Source organism: Herpailurus yagouaroundi, unplaced genomic scaffold, assembly GCF_014898765.1.
Source record: "Herpailurus yagouaroundi ecotype Mexico unplaced genomic scaffold, PumYag 28, whole genome shotgun sequence".
NCBI classification, from domain to species: domain Eukaryota; kingdom Metazoa; phylum Chordata; class Mammalia; order Carnivora; family Felidae; genus Herpailurus; species Herpailurus yagouaroundi.
The window spans coordinates 162339277-162363233 of NW_024412376.1; the positions used below are offsets into that span (position 1 = coordinate 162339277).

General features: G+C 50.4%; 1 protein-coding gene across 1 annotated transcript; it reads right to left on the minus strand.

The window, feature by feature from the left end:
* TMEM128 (transmembrane protein 128) lies at positions 1-11014 on the minus strand. The gene is made up of 5 exons (XM_040488000.1): positions 10883-11014; positions 9222-9363; positions 5376-5534; positions 2012-2120; positions 1-631 (listed from the first exon to the last, which is right to left on the minus strand). Exons 1-4 carry the CDS (start codon positions 10977-10979, stop codon positions 2021-2023), a joined length of 498 nt encoding a protein of 165 aa, XP_040343934.1. The 5' UTR covers positions 10980-11014; the 3' UTR covers positions 1-631; positions 2012-2020.
* Positions 11015-23957: the final 12943 nt, after the last annotated feature.

Here is a 23957-nt window from a genome sequence, read left to right on the forward strand (position 1 = left end):
AAAGTTATAAAAATATTTTATTTAAATGTTAAGGAAAAAGTACGTGTACTTAAAAATGAGTAAAAGTGCCCATGTTGAACAAATGCTAGAAACCCAGTAAGTTACACATGATAAAATCTAAAGTGGCAGGAACACATAAAATGCTTTCAAGTGGTCCTGTCACCTAACAAAACTATTATAAAAATGAGATCGCAATTGCAGAAGCTGGGTCAAAGGCACATGACATGATCATTCCTACATATACACACCCGGTGATTGCATACGATCAAAGGGCGAACAACTCTGCAATTTGGGGAGGACACCATGTACCTATCACGAAACTCTGCCTAAATGTTTACACCAATACTTTCTCCGACGATTCATCAGATTGACGCCACAAACTAATTATTTCTATTTTGAACAGAACATTTCTATTCTGAGTGTGAAAAACTCAGTAATCACTTGAGTGTGAGGACAGACAAACGAAATCGAATTTATTCTGATGTCAACCAGACTGCAACGTTATAGTTTTTCCGAGGAAACCACTCACTTCCTAGATACGAGGACACGTTGTAGCACTTCTGTTACACCTGTGATGCTGCCAGCTGGCTGGGTGTTGAATCGTTCGCGTTGAAGTGACACGCTCTTACACCTGAAAGAAAGCCAGCATTTATATTGAGTGAGACAGTCCGTCTTTTAAGCAGCTGGATTTCCTGTTTAAAAAGCACAGTTCAGGGGCGCCTGGGTGGCTCAGGTCGTGATCTCGCGGTCCGTGAGTTCGAGCCCCACGTCGGGCTCTGTGCTGACAGCTCAGGGCCTGGAGCCTGTTTCGGATTCTGTGTCTCCCTCTGTCTCTGACCCTCCCCTGTTCATGCTCTCTCTCTCTCTCTTTGTCTCAAAAATAAATAAATGTTAAAAAAAAAATTAAAAAAAAAAAAAGCACAGTTCAGTCCACATGCCTGTAACGCTCTCTGGCTCTCCATTACCAAAAACAAACTCACGTCAAGGGTCGAAAGCTCCTGAACGTGCATAAAAACTGAAAACTGAACGGCGGAAAACGTTAACAGTATCAGGGCGGAGGGGAAAAGCAGGACACGGGGTCAGATGAGGCTCCGTCCTGCGGCGACACATGCTGACCCGGACAAAGGGAGAGACGCCAGAGACCCGGACAGCACAGTGTGCAGAGGGGACTCTCCACCTCTGTGGGGCCACACACCTGCTAGTGACCACCTGCAGCCTGGCAGCGACGGGATTCTGTCCGTGTCTCCCTTATTTGGGTACAGTGACTCCCCTTAGAACTCCAAAGGGAGCACAGGCTGTTGGCTGAAATGCACCCCAATCCTTTACTTAGGATGTTAACATCCACTTCTCTGGGCCTGTTTTTATGCCTGTAAACTGACACATGAAGAAGTTTTCCCCCCAGCTCTGAAGTCAGTTGCGTAAAGAGAGGGCCGATCTTGGCTTTTTCACTGTGTCCCTAAGCACACAGAGGGAGTGCTCTCATGCATATTTATTTGATAAAGGAGTCGTCTGGTACTCGACAGACAGACCCCGCCGTGTAAGGCAGCAGGCCCAGGGAGGCAGTCGTCCGTGGGGAGCAAGAGATTCTGTAAGTAACACGGAAGAAAAAGGCTGATGGGTCGTCCGTCAGATTTTTAAGAGGCAGCCAGAATAGCTCGAGTGGGTAAAAGTGCCCGTTCTTCCTACGTTCCTGCCCCCTAACAGCAACCTAGCCAGTCGTCTGGTGTGTCTCAGGTGATGGAAGCCGACCTGGGTAGAAAGTGACCTACTGTGGGAGCTTATCTACACCGTAAGGTGTAAATACGACATCTCTGAAGGGCGGGGTGCCTTACCCCGGAAACATGGAGAACTAACTTATGCAGAAGGGGAGGGGTCTCGGTCCCTTTCATCTCAGAGTCGAAGGAAGGCACAATTGGTAAGTGGTCCGTCACTGCTGTGCCACCTGGAAGCGGTCACCAAAGACACTGGTCCAGTGAGTTCAGTGTTAGAAAGGCCGTTCCAGAACTCTTACCTCTGGACATCACCCAAGGAGTGAGATCAGCATCACAACGCCCATGAACTGAGTGAACAACACCAGCGGGGTGAGGAAGGACCACACGTGCCACAGGGCAACGTTGAAGCTGAAAAGGATAAAACACACGCGGTTGGCCGCTCCAGCTGTAATCTATGCACGTACCCTGAGATCCCACTTTGGACTCCGTTTGGGAAAGTTCTCTTAGCCAGCCACTGTGTGTGTGTGTCATGTTTCCCAGAGATGTGGTTTGGCCAGCACTGGAAATATCACAAACTCTTCAGAGAGCACTTGGGACCGAACCACTGAAGGTCCTCCCCCGAGAGCTGGCCCAACAGGAACCCAAGTCTCTCAAAGTCAGTGTCTGTGGCGGCACATCGACGGCAATGGCTACAGCCTGCTTCCGCGACCCGCACACTGTCAAACCATCAGAGTAAAGACACAGTTTCAAATAACTTTTTGTTAGAAATAGGATGAAAAACGTAATGGCGTATAAGTTGCTATTACATCTCCCTTTCCGAAAAACACTATTCCTGTCACCAAGGTAAGAATAAGACAGCTTCTCAGTGCAAATGATCTTTATGGACTGAATTTGTAAGAGCAGAAGTTAAATAAATAGTTACTGGTTTCACTATGTAATAGTTTTTTAAATGGAACTTTAAACAACGGAACTTTTTAAATCCTACTGTTCTAAAAAAATAACCTTTCCGGGGTGATCTCACTCTTACGATGTAAAACACCACACCCGTGTGCCCACATCACTGAAGGGTCAGTAATAACACAACACAAGGTGATACATGTCAATGCCCTCCAATTTCAATGACAGAAAATCATAAAAAAAATTCAATTAAATTGAATAAGGCACAAAATATATGGTTTTTCCAAAATCCCAATGCAATTGACATAGAAAAAGGAAAAAAGCTAGAGAAATATACACAACATAGAAAGAACAGTTGTTCTCTCTGGCTGCAAGATCATAGGGATTTATTTCCTTTGTGTTTTTCTGTAATTAACAGATTATTCTTCAGTGAGCAAGTATGCTTTCATACACATTAAAAAAAAAAATCAGTGTTTTTTCATCGACTACCTATTAAGAAGAAGGATATGGGGCGCCTGGGTGGCGCCGTCGGTCAAGCGTCCGGCTTCAGCCAGGTCACGATCTCGCGGTCCGGGAGTTCGAGCGCCGCGTCAGGCTCTGGGCTGACGGCTCGGAGCCTGGAGCCTGTTTCCGATTCTGTGTCTCCCTCTCTCTCTGCCCCTCCCCCATTCATGCTCTGTCTCTCTCTGTCCCAAAAATAAATAAACGTGGGGCGCCTGGGTGGCGCAGTCGGTTAAGCGTCCGACTTCAGCCAGGTCACGATCTCGCGGTCCGTGAGTTCGAGCCCCGCGTCGGGCTCTGGGCTGATGGCTCAGGGCCTGGAGCCTGTTTCCGATTCTGTGTCTCCCTCTCTCTCTGCCCCTCCCCCGTTCATGCTCTGTCTCTCTCTGTCCCCAAAAAAATAAATAAACGTTGAAAAAAAAAATTAAAAAAAAAAAAAAAGGATATGGGTTGTGGCATTTTCCTGGTAGCAAAGCAGTAAGATCAACTGTAAGTCTAGCCACCAAAGGAGAGCAGGTTCAACAAACCCAGGTTATGTCCCTGTGATGGTAACTGTGTACAATTAAAAATAATGAGGCACATCCAGGGGCGCCCGGCTGGCTCAGTCGGTAGAGCATGTGACTCTTAATTTCAGGGTCCTAGGTTCAAGCCCCATATTGGGCATGGAACCTACTTAAAAATAAAATAAAATAAAAATAAAGAGGCGCATTTTTTTGTACCAATATGGACAAATTACCAATGATATGGCTCCTTTAAAAAAAAATGGACAATCACTTTGGGGAAAAAAAAAATTCAGCTGTTTACTGCAATTGGAGATATGTATAACCTATAAGCCAGCAATTTCACCTCTAGAGACATGTACACACACGCGTGTGCACACATACCTCCACCAGACACGCGTGCACATGCACATGAGACTCACACACAAGAATGTTAACAGCGTCATTAACAACAGCACCAAACTGGAAACGATCCAAATGCGATCAACAGTAGAAGCGATAAACGCATTCAGTGACGGGGCGAAATGCTAACCAGCAACGAGCGGCTGTGATACACGGCTCGGGTCTAACGGGAGATGGGGGGAGGCAGGATGAGACCGACACACTCAGCAGGAAGAAAAGCGAGGCTTTGCACACACTCTGTACAGCACCGTCTAAACTACAACCCCGCTCGTGGGACACGTTTTCTTTCACAGTAAAGACAGCAGCTTTCTGTTTGTTCTGAAGTTTCGAGTGTGAGAGTGATAAACAGGTAGCAGACATAGCACCGCATGTAAACAGCCAAATGTAAAAGAATACGGAGTACCTGAATCCATTTCTATGAAGTTAAAAAAATAGACAAAACAAAAACAGAGTATTTAAGAGATGCCAAAGAAAGCAAGTCCCACATGGGTCGGGACAGTGTCTGTCCATGGGCAGGAAGGAAAGCGCCCTGGCTGGGGCGGGGGGCGGGCAGAAAGGGATTACGGGGCTGGTACGGTTCTCTTTCTTGACCTGGGTGAGGGTTCGCCAGTGCAGTGGTTAACTCATTCAGCTGGACAACTTAAGTTGTTTCCACTTTCCGTATTACATTTCCCAATCAGCACGATGCAATTAATTAATTTTTAAATTTACATCCAAGTTAGCATATAGCGCTATAATGATTTCAGGAGTAGATTCCAGTGATTCATCCCCTACGTATCACACCCAGTGCTCACCCCCACCAGTGTCCTCCCTAATGCTCCTTACTTATCCATTTAGCCCATCCCCCCACCCACAACCCCTCCAGCAACCCTCATTTTATTCTCTGTATTTAAGAGTCTCTTATACTTGTCCCCCTCGTTTCACAATGAAAATGATTTCAAAAGCAAAACGCAGAATATATACATACAGCACGTCAACATTTGTGTTTTAAATAGCTAAATACGCGGGACACCTGGGCAGCTCCGTCAGTTAAGCGTCCGACTTCGGCTCAGGTCATGATCTCATGGCTCGTGGGTCGGGCTCTGTGCTGACAGCTCGGAGCCTGGAGCCTGCTTCGGATTCTGTGCCTCCCTCTCTCGCTTCCCCTCCCCCACTCACATTCTGTCTCTGAAAAATGAATAAACCTTAGCTAAAAAACCATAGCTAAATACGTAAAGAACGATCCTACTAGAAAGGGCCTCTGAGACTAGCAATGACAGAAGGCCATTTTCCCGTTTCGCCTTTTCTGTAAGCTTCGTGCCCCGTACATCGGCACCTGATCACAACACGCTTTATTCCCCTGGTTGTTGCAAAGTTAACTCACCAGACGCCGGCCGCAATAAAAGCGGCGGTTGTCACGGGTATCAAGGCTGGATACTTGACGTCGTAATCTTCAATCCCGTGGCACCACTCCAGATAGAGGATGCAGTAACATGCAAGCGACAGGCTGATCAGCAGGAGGGTGCCGCCAGCCACGAACCAGCTGCAGAGACCAAATGACACAAGGGTTGCCAGCAGACTTAGCGCCTCAGCACGCGTCTGAAAAAAGGTTTTCACCGACAGCCTAAAAATCGATTGCTACGCAGATCAACTGGGCGAGGGGCCCACAGGGGCCCACAGCTCCCCAACCCCCGCTTTCAGATGGCCTCTGTCGGGCGGGAGATGGGGTGACACAGGACGGGGGCGGCAGGTGCAGCAGGAAGAAAGTGAGGCTCGAACAGCCGTGCACTCCCCACGCTCCACAAACCACCACCCGAAGCACAAGTCCGCTCGTGGTGCCGCGTCTCCTTTCACGACACGGCAGCTTTCTGTCTCTTTCTGAAGTTTTGAGCGGGAGAGTAAGAAATGGGTGCCGTGAACTCCTCTAAGGTAAGGAGGCTTTCTGGGAGGACTGAAAATCAGATCGGAAGGTGGTTACCTCAAACTGCCTCTCGGAACTCGGATTTCCGAGTGAGACACCCATTTCTAGAATATTCCCAATCTCCCTCCAAGGGGCAGCGTCTTTTTCCTCACTTGGAATTCTACCCCAGCGCTGACTCAGTGTGGGTGAGGCGGCCTCCTTGGCCCCTGCTGGTTGTGGGAGGAGGCTAGATTTGGGGAACGAAGCCCTCTTCCTGTCTCCCAACGTCTCCATTCTCTTTCGCTTCTTCATGGGGAGAAGACGGGCGCTCCTTGCAGACGAGAGAGGGGTCACGGGGGTCTGGAACAGTCACAGTCACACAGGCACTGAGTACACTTCCAGCCATGGCAAGCTTCCAGGTTCCTTTAAGGCACCGAATGACACTGCAGTGCTGGGATCAGTTATGAGAGGCAGGATAGCTCAGTGTATGGAGCGTGGCCTTCCAAATCTGCCTGTCTGGGTCTGAAGCTCAGCCCCAGCACGACTAGCTTTGTGGCTCTGAGCAAGTTACTTAACCTCAGGGTGTTCTAGAAACGTTAGCAGGACCTCACAGAACAGCTGCGAAAATCACATAGCACTCTGAAAAGTGCTGCCCCATAGCGAGCAGCATTATTCCGCTGGTGTGATCGATGGAAAAAATACCTCCACGTTCCTCCTTCAGGGTCTTCAAAGGCCTCTCTTCTGCTACAGTGTCATTCTCAACAGGGGCGATACTGCCCCCAAAGGGAAGAAATCCTCCTCCTCTTTCTGTATGCACAGAGAAACTCCTGCAGGACGTTACGGGGTGGGTAGGAATGAAACGTCTCACGGAGGCTCCTCGGGAGGTGGCAACAAAGGTTGAGGAACACTGTGCCAGAGTCACGGTGACCTCCTTGCTCGGTCAGGATCCTTCCGTCTGTTCCAGGTTTTAACTCCACCTGGAACCCTGGTGCGGCTACTGCGTCCAGATATGGCAGAGGACAGAAGCAGCTGGAAAACCCGCCTGAACCAAAACGCGACTGCAAGTCAGAGGCCCTCCACCCTGGCATCGGAGTCCCTCGGCAAGGTTGCCAAGGGAAGCCATCTTGCCCCCGGTTTCCCAAATTCTGACTCGGTGGGTAACGAGGAAGAGCCTGGTATCTGGGCTGGTGATTTCCGTTGTAGTTTTAACCAGCAACTCGGCTCACAGACATGAACAGGATTTTCTTAAAAACTGATTTCCAACCCATCGTGACGCTTCGCTTTGTTTGTTAACATAGACCTGTGTCTCCTATCTCTGAACATCGTCTTGCAGCCTTGCGTAGATTGGAAGAACCCTAATGCCTCGAGCTTCCGAACTTGGGGGCTAACGGCAGGGCAAGAGATGAGGAATCACTTCAGGCAGATTTGCACGGCGGCAGAAGGCGGCCCGCAACCCCTCTTGGGTACGGCCCTCGTCCGACGGCCGCTCAGACTCCCCACTGCTTACCGAGGCCCTTGGCACGAATATAGTGCCACTCAAAATCCTCAGCCTTTGAGTATCCGTTCAGGTCTTTTGTCTCTAAGGTGATACTTTTCTGAGGCCAGGCCGGTGACTACTGTGTCCTTCTCCTGCCCCACAGCCCCGGCTCTGCTACGGGACAGCGCGGGCTCCTGGGCGGCCCAGTGACTACGGCAGGTGCCCCCAACACCTCAGAAGTGTAACCAACTGTCCCTTAGCTCAGCATTTCCTTCAACTAGCGAGAATACTTAAAATAAGGAGACAAAGAGGGAAAGCCTCCTCTCTCTCCTAAAACCTCCAAAAGGCCTGCCTCCCGAGGCTGAGCTGACTAGGTGCCCCTTCTAGGTGTCCCACGGCATCCTGGGCATATGCTTACAGCACGCATCACATGACCCATTCACCCGTCTTGGCCTGAAAGGGGCTACTTGGGGGCTGGAAGTGTGCTTCCTTGATCACTGTCACCACAGCCGAACACGTCTCAGGCTCCCGTGTCGTATCTGAATAAAGAAGAGGCCGCTGCTCCCGGCAGTGTGCAAAACAACTACTCATCCTCTTTTCCCAGCCCAGGCTCTACACCGACTGAGTTAGGCTGATGACATCAACTGTCAGCTCTTTTACTGACGGAGCTGCAGGAAGGTGGCTTTGGTGACCAGACGTGCCACCAGGTTCCAAGTTGACATGAAAACCTAGAGACCCTCTCGGGTTGGGGCTGCCCCCAGAAATGACGGCACAGAAAGACAGACCAGAATCTGGGCTTCCCACAGACAGCTGGCTCCCAAGAGAAAGAAGGTGCCTTCGACACGTGGCTGGTTCTTCATCCCAAACTCGGTCAGGGAAGGGGCAAGCAGGGTAAAGGGCAGGAAGACAGGAGTGTTTAAGGAAAGTTCTAGCTCCTGGCATTAAGGCAAGAGATGAATAGGCTTTTATGGAACAACTGAAACAAGTCCCATATGCCTCCTTTCTCCTGAATGCATGCTCTGTGCACCTCCCGGCTCTCCCTCCCGCAGTCAGCGTCCGAAGGCCTCTGAGGAGAAACTGTGCGTCACCCCCTTGAAGACACGGGATCAAACGGTCCTATCCGCACCTTTCTAGCCCTGCTGGTCCCCGTGCTCGCATCCTGTGCAAACCACCGCTCCCAGTGCCAGCTCAAAGCTCACCAACGTCTCTCCCTCTTGGCTCTGCTGTGTGGGGGCCTCTAGAACACTCTTCAACATTCAGTGAGGACTCAGGTATGATTCACAACCTTGTCCCCCCCATCAATTCCTGAGATCATACCGAAGAGATCTTAATCCTCATGAATGACGGACGATTTGACATCAGGCCTCAAAGCTCCCTACTCCTCCTCTGAGTGACGTCAACCCTAATTCAATCACTCCCCGTAGTTACTTTGTTAGCTGTAACTATGCTCTGCAAACAAACTCTGAGGCCCTGTTCTCACCCGCCAGGGTCCTCGCTCCCTCCTCCCGGTGCTCCTGCACTGTCTTCAGACAGACTGTCAGAATCTTTCTTCTTCCATTTTTTACACATGGATTAGGTTCTTCTTAAATTCACCACCTTCCCCATCCTCCAACAGACTTGTGCTGAAAGGCATACTGAAGTACTTTCCAGTTTCATCCGTTCGGCTGTATGTGTCCCAAGCACACACTCTCTTGGTCACTAGTGACCTTTGTGTCACTTTGTGTCACCAGTACCTCCAACACCGTGCCTGGCAGGAAGTAAGAGGTTTCTAAGCATTTGAAGAACGCAACTCACAAGACACTATGAGCGATGAGACGAGGGCGCTTAATTACGAAGCAATGAAGTTTTCTCACCTATTGGTGTGGAAGTTTTCTTTAACGGTTTTAAAGAAATCAACATAGTAGGTCACAACAATGGATGCCAGAATCCAGAATCCAGAATGGATGTTAAGTCTTGGAAGAGGTTTCTCCTTTCTCTCAACAGCGGTAGAGACTTCTGCAAATAAGGGAGATTTCAACTTATCAAATTACCATAAATTTATGAGGAAAAAGAACACCTATTTTAAGCCGGATAAAATAATTTCCTAGAGCTTTCCCAAAGCCAGATTCTCTCCAATTAGAGAACAGATTTCTTCTGGACAGCCACCAAAACACGTTTATATTTGCAGGAATAATTAATAGGAACCTGCTATAAAACATATTCAGTATAGTCAACTTGTTCCCCCTAAACAAATTTAAAATCAAATTTACAATATTACCACCTTTTGGAAAGAATGACACCATCTGGTAGTACAGGAATTTTAGTATCATGTTTCAAATATTGCCTAGGAAAGCAATTAGTCTTGTTAATTAAGAAAAATGGAGACAGCAGACATTAGAGCACAAAATGGACTTGTAATTTCCCCCAAATACTTTTAACTACATATTTTAATTATTTCAAACAAACACAACCTTCTGAGGCAACGGCAGGGCACAGCAGAGGTCTAGTCCTGATACAGCAGTGTCTAGACAGGTGATGGACAAATCAAATTTCTTCCAGTTAAGACCCAATCTGAAAGAATAGGTGGCTGGGGTTGGGTGTGATGAGTTATTTCTAACAAATTCCCCAGAGGAGTGACATGCCCCCCCCCCTTAATTCTCGTGAGAACCTTTGGTATACATCTGAGACCCCCGACCTTGAACAAACCATCTGAATCCCCAGGAGCCTTGTTCATAATACAAATTCTGGGAGACAGCCTCAGAATTTGTAAATAAGAATGCCTGGGCATGATGTTTTCTGCGTTTATTTTTCAAAGGGTAGTAAGAGCACGATTTGCAAAATACAGGGCAGAAAAATCTAAAATGAACTCTTCCCCCTATCCTTAACCCTAGTTTCTCAACCCCAAAGCAACTACCAACACCAACTTCTATGAATTCTTTCATATTCTATGCATTTACAGGTGAACACACATCACACGTTACCAGGTCTGTACCCAAACGGTGGTACAGCGGACTTTGTCCTGCGCCTCCCTGTGAAAATCATCCCCATAGGGCGAAAAGAGTCTGCCTGCCGTGTCATGTAGGAGTACATCCAAATGTATTTAAGCAGCTCTCTGCTGATGGGCAATTAGACATTTTCAGTCGCTCGCCACTACGAGGAATGCTGAGGTTAAACACTGTGCACATACGTCCTCGTGTACTGGTACGAGTATGATGCTTTGGTAGATTCTTAGAAATACAACCGGATGGTATTTTTTATTTAAATGGAGAATGCCAAACAGGTGTCAAACCAGCTCTCCTGGGAATCCTGAAGCACAGCTAGGATGAAGATGCGCGGGGCTACGCGATCACTAGGAATCTCTCAGGGACGCTAAATACCCGACTTGCAAAACGGCTTGGCAAGCCTTGAATAAACGAAACCTGGTCCCTCCTGCCAGGACAGGGCTGCGGGAGGTCCGCGGGGCCGGCCGTTTCCGGGCGCCTCGACTCCGGATACCTCAGCGCAGCCCGGGGCGCGCCCGGGGGGAGCGCCTCACCCGGCCCGGCGTAGCCCTCGCTGTCCAGCGGGGCCTCGGTGTCCCGCGGGAACAGGTACCGCCGCCGGAGCTGCTCCCGGGCCCGCGAAGCGTCCATCTTGGCAACGCCCAGAAGCGCGACGGAAGTGACGTAACGACCGGAACTTCCACCATCGGCTCCCCGGCAGAGGTGCTCGCTGCTTTGAGGGGTGGAGCCTATGCAGTCCGAGGTTTTAATTGGTGAGACTCTAGGGTAGGCTTGGCTTCTCGGCCTCAGTGCTCAAGTACGCAAACAGGATTTGAATTTGAAAACACTGAGCCTGGGCCCGGCGGAAGGTACCCCCGGCGGATTCCGACCTACGGAAGCCCGGGAGGACCAAGCTTCCAGAGGCCGCCGAATGTGTGCCGGGCGGGGGTGCACGGCTGTGCGGTGCCTCCTGGTTCCCTTTGATCTTGTTGGACGGAGCCTCCCCTGGCTTCCGTGTGTCCAAACTTCTTAGTCTCCGGCTTCTTCCCTGCTCCTCCTCTCCAGGAATCGCCCAGCTAGACTTGAAAGGGTCCAAGGCAGCCGCAGGAGGACCCTGTGCCTGCTGCCGAGCCTCGGGCCTGGCCCCTTCCGCTGGGATGGATGGGCTTGTGCGGGAGATAAACCTCTCCGCGCCTGTCTCCTCTTTGGCACCAAGGGGGTTACACCTGCCCATCCCTGGATCTGTTGTGAGGTTAAGTGGGAAGCACCTGTATGTGGTGCATGTTAACCCCCGTCTTCTGAGTCTGGAGAACTATAACCCCACCAGGAACATGGGAGACAAGTTTGTTCTGGCCCAGAAAACTGCGTTTTCCCCTCACTCTTGCTCACCGACCGAAAAAGACTGTGTCCCTAACTCACGATTTTTCTCCGTCAGTAGTCCTGTGAACTACGGTCCTTCCCCTGCCCTACGTGTCACGTGTTGAGAAGTTGGGGGCTCAATCATTGAAACGTTTACTGAGCACCTACTGTTCGCAGCAAACTGTTAAGACACCATGCTCCACACTGGAGATAAACATGAGTAAGACATGACGTTGCACTGGAGGAGCCCCTGGACCAAAGATGACCCCAGAGACCTACCACCGCCTAGTTTAGGGCTTATAAATACAGAGAAGAGTTTTGTTAATTCAGTCAACATTTTCCGAGCCGCTGTACCTGCTAAAGTGCCGAGGACAGAGGTGAGTTAGAAACTCGGGGAGGAGACGATTTCAATACGAGGCTATAATAGAAATACTGTTGGGGGGGGGGGGGGGGGGGGAGGGGGGAGGGTTATGGGAGCACCAAATAAAGGGCGGTGTCCTCTGCTGGGGTGTGTGGGGAGCAGGGAGAGTGGCTTGAGGTGAGTTGAATACAGGAGTGGATAGCCCAGTAAGCCATGGAAGTCAGTTTGGTTTGGTAGGCACTCTGGTATCTTCTATATGTTACGAGCAGAAGAGATGTAATAAATATTCAAGAAAAGAATGGCAAGTTTCTGCCGGTTCATTTCTTCAGCCTTTCTAGCAAACTCATAGGAGCAAAGGATGTAACAGCTGGGCAGATCATATGGCCTGTCGACACAATACCTCCTTTTTGTTTGGTTTTGTGTTGCCTTTTCTTTTCAGACTCCTCAAGAACCAGGGTTCATCAGCTCAAAGCCACCTGGGGTCTTTGCCCTCCCCTCTTCTCTCTCTTCAAACAGGGGGTTTGAAGCCTTGTCAACAGGAAGTGAATTCCTCCGTATCACATACAGTCTTCTGTTGATTGTCTCCTTGCAAAAAGGTCAGTGCTGGGTCTCCCTTGTAACTGAATATTCCCCGGAGCATCACAGCTATGCCCGAGTTTCCATATGTAGTACGTTCAGGTCAGATCCGGTTTCCCCTTTGATGGTTTCAGGGCCTTTGTATTTGGATCCGAAATCCTTTTAGCCTTCTTTCTCGGGTATTATTAATGGCACTACTGCTTACCGTGTTGATGATACTCAAAAGCAGGTTGGAAAAGGTCCAGTGTTTAATGACCACATCTTCATTGCTGGGGCCATTTAAGTAAGTTCCTCAATGTGTGTTCTGTGTACCCTAATAACAGATAACTGATAACAGAGTGCTACCAACCGAGGGATCTCATTTTCAATGTCAGTTACTTATGGGGAAAAATGAAATTGACTGTGACCCTTCCCAGCTCTCCTTAGTAACGTGGTTAAGTCCAGGGTGTTTATAGTCCGTTGAATCCCGACTCCATCGTGACAGGTCCTTCGGCAAGTTATTGGATTGTTCTAAGGATCAGTTTCTCATCTGTGACACAGTAGGTACCAGAACGAAGATACGTGTGTACTGATTGCTTAGCCTGGTGCCTGGCACGGAGTGTGCATTCAAGCAGGTAGTTAACATACACTACTGCTAATGTGTGCTTCCCAGGCCTTCCAGATCCTGCTCACCTCCTGGTCCATTCATCATTCCCTTCTCCTTGGGCCCCAGATAGGACTCTTGTTGCCATTTTCATTTTGCTTGCGCTCTCCCGCCTGAGCGTGGGCAACAACCATGCCTTAGCAGCTCCCCAGAGCCTGGCAGGTAGCAGAAATCCCATTACCCAGTTTTCAACTTGACCCTTGATCACAGCTAACTGGTCTTCACTGCAGACACACATCCCTTCCTCTGAGAAGCCCCTCTCCCTCCTTTCTGTATTAGTTCTGCAGAGTTCTCACGAGGCCAACCCTGTCCTAGCGGAGGACACAGGGCCCAAACCAGACCCGTCAGCCCCTGGGACTTAGGCTGGGGCTGCTGGGATGGTAAGCTGTGAGGTCAGTGTGGCCTCTGGGGCTGGCACCATCGAGTCCCATGGAGGAAGTCCACCTAGGGAGGAAGCTCTGAGATGTACGCCAAGCCAAGAGGTAGCATTTTTGATAGCACTGTTCCAACTCCTGACTCCAGCCAAGGCCTGGTTAACCTAGTTAAGAACACGAGCTCTGGGGGTGTCTGGGTGGATCAGTCGATTGAGCATCCTACTCTTGATTTTGGCTCAGGTCATGATCTCACGGTTCATGGGATCGAGCCCCATGTTGGGCTCTGCACTGACAGCATGCAGCCTGCTTGGGAGTGTCTCTCTCTCTCTCTCTCTCTTTCCCTCTCTCTCTCAAAATAAATAAATATAAAAAAAAGAAAGAGAAAGAAAGAACATGAGCCCTGGAGCCAGCCACCTAGCCCTGGCGTTACTGACTCTGCCATTACTGGCTGCTTCAACCTTGGGCAAGCCACTTCTCTTCTGCCTTAGTTTCCTCACTTGGAAAAGTGAGTTAAGAATGGGTTACAGACAGTATCTACTTCATAGGATTGGGTAAAGATCAAAGTCTTGATAACGTGCACAAAGTGCTTAGAACAGTGTCTGGCCCAGAGAGAGCTCTCGATAAGTCCTACCTGTTGTTATTAATCCATTGCTGAGGCATCACAGATTTCTGAGCCAAGAAAACCAAAACTCATATTTATTATTTTTTGCAGTTTATTTATTTTTGAGAGAGAGAGAGAGAGAGAGAGAGAGAGACAGAGTGCGAGCAGCAGAGGGGCAGCGAGAGAGGGAGACACGGAATCCGAAGCAGGCTCCAGGCTCTGAGCCGACAGCACAGAGCCCGATGCGGGGCCCGAACCCACAAACCGTGAGATCATGACATGAGCTGAAGTCGGACACTCAACGGACTGAGCCATCCAGGTGCCCCCAAATCTCATTTTTAGAAAAATGAATGCCGTTTAAGTGGTTTTGTGTTACCTGCAGCCCTGACAGCAGACTGGAACAGCTGTGTTCTCCCATCAGGCCACATGCTGCCCCACTGGCCCAGTGATGGTGAGCACGTCCAGCCATGAGCTCATGCAGAAGGGAAGTCAGTGTGAGTCTGACAGCGCTGTGCCGCCCCAGCGGAAGGGAAGCCCCCGGAGAACCTCTAAGGACACAGGCAGCGTGCTGTGTTGTGGGATAGGGCGTTGGGGAGAACGGCGCAGAAGCCTCCTCAGGCTGCCAGTGTGTCAGGCAGCAGGGAGGTGTTCGTCTCAAACAAAAGATCGGGACAGGGAAAAGGACCGTTCCTCAAGCTGGAAAGAAAAGGGCCAGGGGCCGGGGGCCGGTACTGGCCTAGAGTGGGAAACCTGGGAAGTTGGAATCCTATGAAAGCGTCCCCAAGCACTCCTGACATTTCCCGATGTGTGGCAATTTGGGAGGCATGTTTGGATCCGTTGTTCTGTGCAAGAAAAATCTCCTGTATTAATTGCTCACATTTAAATTGAGACTCATTGGTGGGGGGCACCTGGGGGGCTCAGTCGGTTAGGTGTCCGACTTCGGCTCAGGTCGTGATCTCGTGGTTCGTGAGTTCGAGCCCCGTGTCGGGCTCACCGCTGACAGCTCAGAGCCTGGAGCCTGTTTCAGATTCTGTGTCTCCTTCTCTCTCTGCCCCTCCCCACTCATTCTCTCTCTGTCTCTCGCTCGCTCGCTCTTTCTCAACAGTAAATAAATAGAAAAAAAATGTTTTTTTTTAAATTGAGACCCACTATCAGGCTTGCTCACCTAGAGAGCTGAGGTGCGTCCTGACTGACTACCTCCCAGATGCCCAGAGTCCTCTAGGCTGTTAACACCAGTCTAGTCATTGACATGATCTGAATCATGCAGTGCCTAGAATTGGCCTGTTAATGGTGTGCATGTAATCTAATAAAACAAACTCATTTTTTTTTCCTTTTAAGGAAGCCCCATATATTTTTTTAAATGTTTTATTTATTTTTGAGAGAGAGAGAGCATGCAAGTGGGGCAGGGGCAGAGAAGGAGGGGGACAGAGGATCTGAAGTGGGATCCACGCTGACAGTGGTGAGCCTGATGTGGGGCTTGAACTCATGAACCGTGAGATCATGACCTGAGCTGAAGCCAGGCGCTCAACTGACTAAGCCATCCAGGCGTTCCCCCCCACCCCATATTTTTAATACAATATTTTGTCTCATATTATCATGCATTTCCAGTAAGTAAAGAAACTTAGATGCCCTAATTTATTTATCAAGAAGCCATTTCTTGAAAGCTTAGTTAGAAGAAGGGATACAGGATAAATATACTCAGAAATCCAGTAACCACAAAGTACATAAATTGCATAAAACCATGAAAAAGCCTTTCTGGTCACGTGATCCATTGTGGAAACCACTTGGAAATCCCTGGCCTGGACAGTTTTTTAAAAAGCTTTACATGGAATATATTTATAATGATGAGCTAAATCATTAGTGCTAAGAAAAGGCAGGTGGAAATGAGGCGGGGGAGGGGTCCTGACCAAAGGAAAAATTTGACCAGGAGAGAAAAACTAAGTTCTCAAGGCGACACCAGAGTTCAGATCCTGATTCTGCTATTTGCTATGTGACCTGGGGCAAGTCACTTAAGCTCTCTGCATCTCCTCATCCATGAAATGGGTACAGTAACACCCCCCTCCTAGGTTTGTTGAAAGATCTGTGAGGTGGATAGATACGGATACAGCGGCAGATATAAAGGGCTTAGCACTGTGCCCGATATAGAGGATGAAGACTCCGTAAAAGGGAACCCCTGTTATCGGGGAAGGACAATCTCAGCAGCCAGGAAAGGCAGCCTGGGAGTGGTCAATACCAGTGGGGCAGCAGCAGCTGGTAGCTGGGCAGCCTTGAAAGGGTGAGCCTGGTGGCCTTCCCGTAGGAAGAGGTCAGACTGTGGAGCGGCACAGACTGTGGATGGCCGACCGTGACCAGCACCTTACATTCCCTTGATACAAGGATTAAACTATCCGTTTGGTAGTTTCATTGGAATTGCTGATTGCAAATCCCTAATTTGTCAGAGTTGAAAGGCCCCTCAGCTGAGCTCGGGTCTCTGCGGGTAGCCTCGAAGCTTATGCGATGGAGCGTGGATTTGAACCCAGGCAGGTTTGGCCTCAGAGCCTGAGCTCCCATGCTGAACGGATTCTGATGACTCAGTGTCTCAGGACATAAGCTATAGGGAAGTCAGAGTGCCCGGGGCTCATTCTTGCCAGATGCTGGCTCCAGGAGGGGAGAGTGTGGTGACCCACCTGCCCCTCTCCCACCCACACGCACGGCAGACATTGCTAATCAACAGCAGCGTTTCTTACCCTCCCTGAGCGCCAGGGGAGGGCCTCCAAATCCTGAAGAACCCAGAAAATTACCCCCGATTGACTCATGTGAGCGGGTCAGATCACATCTAGTTGCAGTACCTGGCGTGGAGTCTCCGGGCCTGCCAGACGGTAGTGCAGAAATGCGGGCTGGGGGCTGCTTGTGTGCTGGTAAGAATCTGCCTGTCATTCCTTAAGAGACTCAACACACGAGTCCTGATGTTCTGAAAGTCCCAAGCACATTTTGCACAGAGCCCAGAGGGAGCTCCCACCTCCCCCCCACCCCCACCCCCCACCAACCTCAGGAAAGTGGGGGTGTTACAGGGTGGTGCTGGAGGGTGACTCCTCACTCGCAGGGGGTCATTGGACTCCGTACCCCTCCTTGGGCATCACCCCCAACACCACGGCCACGGCCCCTGAGGAATCCTCGCGTTAGACAAAACAAGAGGGAGGAAACTCCAGCCTTCCAAGATTGGCGGTGGAGAGCGGGTGGGGAGCACCGTTTGCGAGGCCACATCACGAATCACAGCCCGCGGGGCTCTGACGAGGCTGGAAGGAGACCTGGTACCAGGTGCGGACACAGCCGGGCACCGGGGGCCCTCGAGATCGGTGCCTGCGGTCGTGACAGTGGTTTGGAACCCCCGGTCTCCTTAACCACGATTCTCAGACTCTTTCAACTGTTCAACCATTGAACAGTCCCAGAGACTTCTCTCAGATCGTGGGATGCCAGGTGGAATATCATGACATGTGGACAAATTAGGTGAAAAATAGCCGAGCGCTGTAGAAGTTGCCACCCACTCTCCTAGCATCTGAGCTAGAATCGCGTGCATGGTGACAAAAGCCAAGAGGCTTAAGATTTTATAGGCAGAGACATCTTAAAATTGAAAAAGTTTTGTTGCCTTTTTTTTTTTGTTTTGTTTTTTTTTCTGACACCTGGAAGAGGGATTGCCATTTCCATTTTAGCCATAAAATAGCTCTCTGTTCAGGATGAAATTGGTCAGAGCAGGGCTACCCTATAATGTTACCATTAACATCCCGACGCAAACTCAATGCCGGGTCCCCAGAGCAGTGCTGTTGGAAACTACCCAGGGGAGCTGAGGCTTTACCTACCTTTGATCTACGGTGGGGAAATCTAATATATGGACCACCGCGAGCCTGCAGCCCAATTCGGCCCGAGGTCACCAGGAAGGCAGAGCAGCAAAGGTAATGTTTCAGGAGCTCACAATACCCGCTCTGTGGCCAAAACAAAGGCCTGACCTTCCGAGCCACGTCTGACCTTTCAACTCTGACACATGTATTTACTCAGCAATTACAACTTAAACTACCAGAAGGGTGGTTCAGTCATTTATATCAAAGGGAAGGAATTAAATAAAGCTTTCCTGGATCCCGTAACAAAGCAGCTGGGCCGAGCTTTGCACTCAAAACAAAGAAACTTCTCTTGCCACCAGTGGATGTGACTGCTTTGTACCCAGGACAGAGAGTTAGAAGGCAGGTCTGAGCCCAAGTTGCAGACGTTGGACAACCTAATAAGCGGGCTGAGCAAGATCTTGAGTTTCTGTAAATGCTAAGAGGGCAGTGGTAGATTCTGTAAGAGGCAGAAACTGCTGTGCTGCCGTGACCTCACTCAAGACCAGTCTGCTGTGAGAACTTGGAGATGTCGTTCTCTACAGCGTGATAATCTAGCGGTGACCCCCAGGGGCTTTACTTAACAGCACGGGATAACAGAGCCATTTGGAGAAGAGAGACACAGAGGTGGAAGTTTGCGAGGTGCCAGACCTCGGTGTGCTTTCGGGCAAAGCAAACTCACGTACGTACCCTCATCCACTGAGGGAGGCCGTGGAAACTGGTGAAAGCATCCTGGAAAAGCGCCGGGCTGCGCGTCGTCAGGGTGACACGCACCCGACGAGTCCGTGATCCCAGCAGAAAGGAGGAAGTACTGTGTCTGCGCCCGGAGCCTTAGAGAGGATGCCGGATTTCGTCGGGGGACAGCAGAGTGTGGCATCAGCAGAAGAATGGATCGATGCTGTGCATCACAAAGCCGGCGCAAACTCCTACTACAAGGCAATGGGGCGAATCTCACGGAATGTTGGACGAAGGAAGCCAGACACAAAAGGCCACGTGCCGCCGCGTGATTCCTTTTACATAAGTTCAAAGCCAGGCCTGGCCGATCCATGCCGCCAGAAGTAAGGATGTGGCTGCCCTCGGGCTAAATAGTCTGTCTCTTTGAGTTGGGCAGTCACGGCTCGGGTGCCTGCACTTTGTGAAATTGATCGGGATTTAGATTTTTCTACCTTTCCATATATATACTTTAGTGGAAAGCTTACGTTAAAATCATTCACTCATCTAGGTTTGTTGGGCAGTTTTATGATCACATCTGTGTCCTGGAAAATGTTGACACGTGCATCATAAACCAGAGCGTCACTTGAGAACTGAAGCAGATTCGCTCGTCTCACGCAGCCGTGCTGCCTGGTTTGGCCGCTGTGGCTCTTCCTGCCGGGCCCAGTCACTTCGTGCAGCAAAAGGCCAGGCGCCTGGAGGATGGGGCCCGTCCCCCGGAGCCAGAGCGTCGGACCAGCCTTGGCGAACCTTCGGGTACTCAGAGAGGAAGTATTTGCGGACACCTACTATGTGCCAGACAGCTGTGTGCGGTGTTTTAACTCCACTCTGTCTACCCGGGGAGGTCAGTACGGCAGGTGAAACCCCCGAGATTCAGAGGCCAAATAACCCGCCCAAGAGGGGCCCTTGGCTAGTAAGACACAAAGTCGGATTCAGCGCAGGTCGGATTCCAACACAGGGAGCCCCGCTGACAGCTGTCACCTCATGCTGCCTCCCCCATGGGTGGGGGTGGGAGCCTGCAGGTGACAGCAGGGGCAGTGGCAGCAGGAGAAAGGCCACCTAATACAGCAAGTTCCAGAACCACTCCAGGGGGCTCCCCACCCCAGGCCCACATCCAGTATACCAGTACACCCTCGGGACATTTTACCGGGCTTGCCTCGAGGCTGTTCGTCTCGCCGTCCCTAGAGACAGCGTAGAGCCTGGCCCAGGGTGGGCCCTCTGGAATGACCCCCTTAGTCCCTGTGACTTATCACGGTTTCAGTGACAAGAGGTGCAGAACTGTAGGCACCGGGGCCAACGGGAGGATTCAGGTCCAAGCGCATTTGTGAGGAAAAGCAAGCATCAGTGCACGCAAGACAACGTCCCCCAACAGAATCCCTTTAAATGTGAAATCCCGCCACGGGCTTGTCAGATTTCCTCTTCTGACATCGAGAGCGGCACAGAGGCACGCTCTCTGTTACCTATCAAATGTGAAATAGAACGTGCCCTCTTGGGCTCACTGCCTAGAAAAGAAATGTAGAAGGCCTCTTTTAGCCATCTGTTGAAAGCTCGGTTGGAAGAAGGGGTAAAGGCTGAGTCCGTGCTGAGCTCCAGTAACCACAAAGGACAGGTAAATGTATAGACTATGCCTTTTCTCTTACCTTGGACGCGTCTAGTAATTGACCTCGTTTCCTTCCACAAGGGAGGACGTTACAATCTTTTTTTAAATTTTTTTTTTAACATTTATTTATTTTTGAGACAGAGAGAGACAGAGCATGAACGGGGGAGGGTCAGAGACAGAGAGGGAGACACAGAATCTGAAACAGGCTCCAGGCTCTGAGCTGTCAGCACAGAGCCCGACGCAGGGCTCGAACTCACAGCCCTCACAGACCGCGAGATCATGACCTGAGCTGAAGTTGGCCGCTTAACCGACTGAGCCACCCAGGAGCCCCATAATCTTAAGAGCGCTGTGGTGTCACGGTTCTGTATCCAGGCACAAGTCAGCAACGTACAGTTGCCTACTTAGTGGTGGAGTCCAGCTTGGTCTGGACAAAAAAGAATACCACCAGCCAGGAGGATCAGTCTTCAGCGGTGGAGTAAAGAAGGAGATGCACTCTCCATAGCTTTCCCTGATGGAAAGGAATTGGATAAAACCTCTGATCTCTGAACACCTCCCTCATTCAGCTGCAGAAGTGCTATCCAAAAGCCAACAATCTGTATCCAAGACCGCTTCCTCCCCCCACCACCCCCGCCAATTCCTAGAGATCTGTTTTGGAGCAAGACAGGTAATTACAGGCTAGTGAGATTCTCCAAGTAAATTGTTTCAGTGGGACCTGGGCAGCTCAAATTTTAACTTTGAAAGAGAAACGATATGTTTAGAAAGATGAGAGCTTGGGGCGCCTGGGTGGCGCAGTCGGTTGAGCGTCTGACTTCAGCCAGGTCACGATCTCGCGAGATCTCACGTGATCTCGCGTGAGTTCCAGCCCCGCGTTGGGCTCTGGGCTGATGGCTCGGAGCCTGGAGCCCGTTTCCGATTCTGTGTCTCCCTCTCTCTCTGCCCCTCCCCCGTTCATGCTCTGTCTCTCTCTGTCCCAAAAATAAATAAACGTTGAAAAAAAAATTAAAAAAAAAAAAAAAAAGAAAGATGAGAGCTTCTCAAAGATATCCGTGAAAGTCTGCGGGCCCGTAAAAAGGCTATTAACCTTGACTTTTAGCAGCGTGTTCTCAGAAGCACCCTGTGAGGCGGGTCTAAACAGAGAACTAGGAATGGGGTCCCTGGAAGCCCCTTTCCTCAGAGGGGTCACCTTCCTGCACCACGACAGCAAGCCACCCGTGCTCGCCTGAAGCAAAGCCAGTGCGGAGAAACCGGAGTGATTTGGCTGTTTTTAAACGTTCTCCACACAAATGCCCCTCTGCCCTCAGCGGCTGCTTTCTTTATTCTCTGGCTGCTGCGTCAGCCCACGTTCCTCGCCTGACCGCAAGATGCCTAGAGTGCCTGACGTTAAGGAGGGCCCAGCCCGGGACAGTCACGCATCTTAGAAGATACAGCCCATCTTCTCCCAAATCCTGCTGGTAGGCAGCATCATGGAAAACGGCTGTGCACACAGCTGACCAACGCCAGGCAGGCCAGGAAGGCAGGCGTCAGATTCGAAAACCACAGTGTGCCAAAATGCATCCCTGGCAGGTTTGGGGATACCCGAGGGCCAGACCCGGCAGACCCGTGTGGACACAGGCAAGAATCAGGTAGAATGCAAACGTTAACACTCGAGTTGGACACAGTGAAGGGGTAGAGCCAGACACAAATATCATTAGATCCGTTTCTAAAGTCCCTGGGGCTCCAATATTGTGTGAGCCCAGGTCAGGCAGGCAGCTGCCCACACCAAAGGGTGGTCCCTGCGCAGGGACCTCGGGAATGGTCTGCGGACTGTGGTTGTAGCCAGACCCATGGGCACAACTGCTGCGCATTTGGGGAGCCCTTCCCACCGCCAGCTGCACGGTCTGCAATAAAGACCTCTCTCCGTGACACGGACCATCAGAATCGGAATGGCTGGCTTCATCCTCGTGGAGCTCGAGGGAACTGAGGTCACCTCCTCCGGCCCTGGTGCACGGGCACCGTGCTAGCCTTCCGGAACAGCAGCCAGCCCCATCACTGCCTTGTGCTGCCAGCCAGTTCTAACCGGAGAACCTTGGGTAACAGCTGACAAAGGTAACAGAAATGAGGACCCTCCCACGGCACGGGTTTTAGTTCATTTTGTCACGTTTGTCCAAGTTTGCCTTAAATGCATCCTGGTAAAACTGACGGAAAATAAACATCAGCACAGACCTTGAAATACTGTGGAGTTTGCACTTCAACGTGGGACTCTGGGGAGTAGGTTCGCGCTGCGCCCCCCACTGCGCACGGGGAGGACAGGAGCAGGAAGCGTCCTGGACTGCCCTCAGGAGTCAAGGCTGGGCTCTGCTCTGTCCTTGAGAATGTGGCCTAGGTCATGCCTCACTTTCCCACTTTCCCCTATGCTCTCCAGAACATCTAAAGCTTCCCATGGCTCAAATATTGTTACCCATAACCCCAACAGGAATGTATCTGCTGGCTTCAGGCAAGGTGCTGTGTACTTTACATAAATGAGTTCATTCATTCGCAGCCCGAGAGGAACCTTCAGCATCCTCACTGTCCAGATGGAGAAAGTGAAGTCCAGAGAGGTTAACTCTCAAAGGACCAAGCGAGTCCAGGAGACAAGCAGACTCCTCTCACTCATCCGGGGACTCAGAGGCTCAGACAGCATCTGTCTGCCTTTTTGGCCCCTCTTCCTGTTTATCCTCCCCTCCTAAGCCTTGTGAGACTGTTCCATCCTTGCTCTCTCCTGCAGTAGGAAGGATTAACGACAAATGTAACCCTGGCTAAAGGTACCACGCTCGCCAGCTTTTAAGGGACTTGTGGGCAAAGCCTACTCGAATATCAGCAAGAGGCACAACACAGCTCTCCTCCAGCACAGCACACTGGGCCTCAGAATACCATCTCTGAAAGCATCGCGATCCACTCGGAGCCCCGGGACAGCGACACAGCTAAGTGATGGGTTCCGGGTCAAGTGAGTGATTTCCCTGCATGTGGTCACAGGCCATGCTCCCAGTCTGTCTTGGGCTGAAGAGGGACAGGGCCACGGTGCGGACAGGCCAAACACTGAAGACTGTCGTTGTGATCATTTCTGGACGAGATACTGTTAACTTACATGCTTTAACAACACAATAAACACACAAAAACCTCTAATTAAAAATGTAGAGAAGCGCTGCAATTAAACACTTTTTGGTTCAGTAGTAATTATTTTTGGCTTGTCACATTTTTAAAAGATTTCCACATAAAAGCATTTGTTTTTTTAAGCATGTGTAACTGGATAGAACCAGACATGGAGGTTAATTTCTGCTCTGCTGCTTCTGCTTTTTTTTTTCAAAGTTTCTTTGCTTTGCGAGAAAGAAAGTGCAGGAGGGGCAGAGAGAGAGGGAGAGAGAGAGAATCCCAAGTAGGCTCCCTGCTATTGGCACAGAGCTCAAAGCGGGCCTCGAACCCACAACCCTGGGATTGTGACCTGAGCCCAAGTCAAGAGTTGGACGCTCAACCAACTGAGCCACCCCAGGTGCCCCAAGAGTATTTTTTAAAGTACAATAATTTTCACCACCACAGA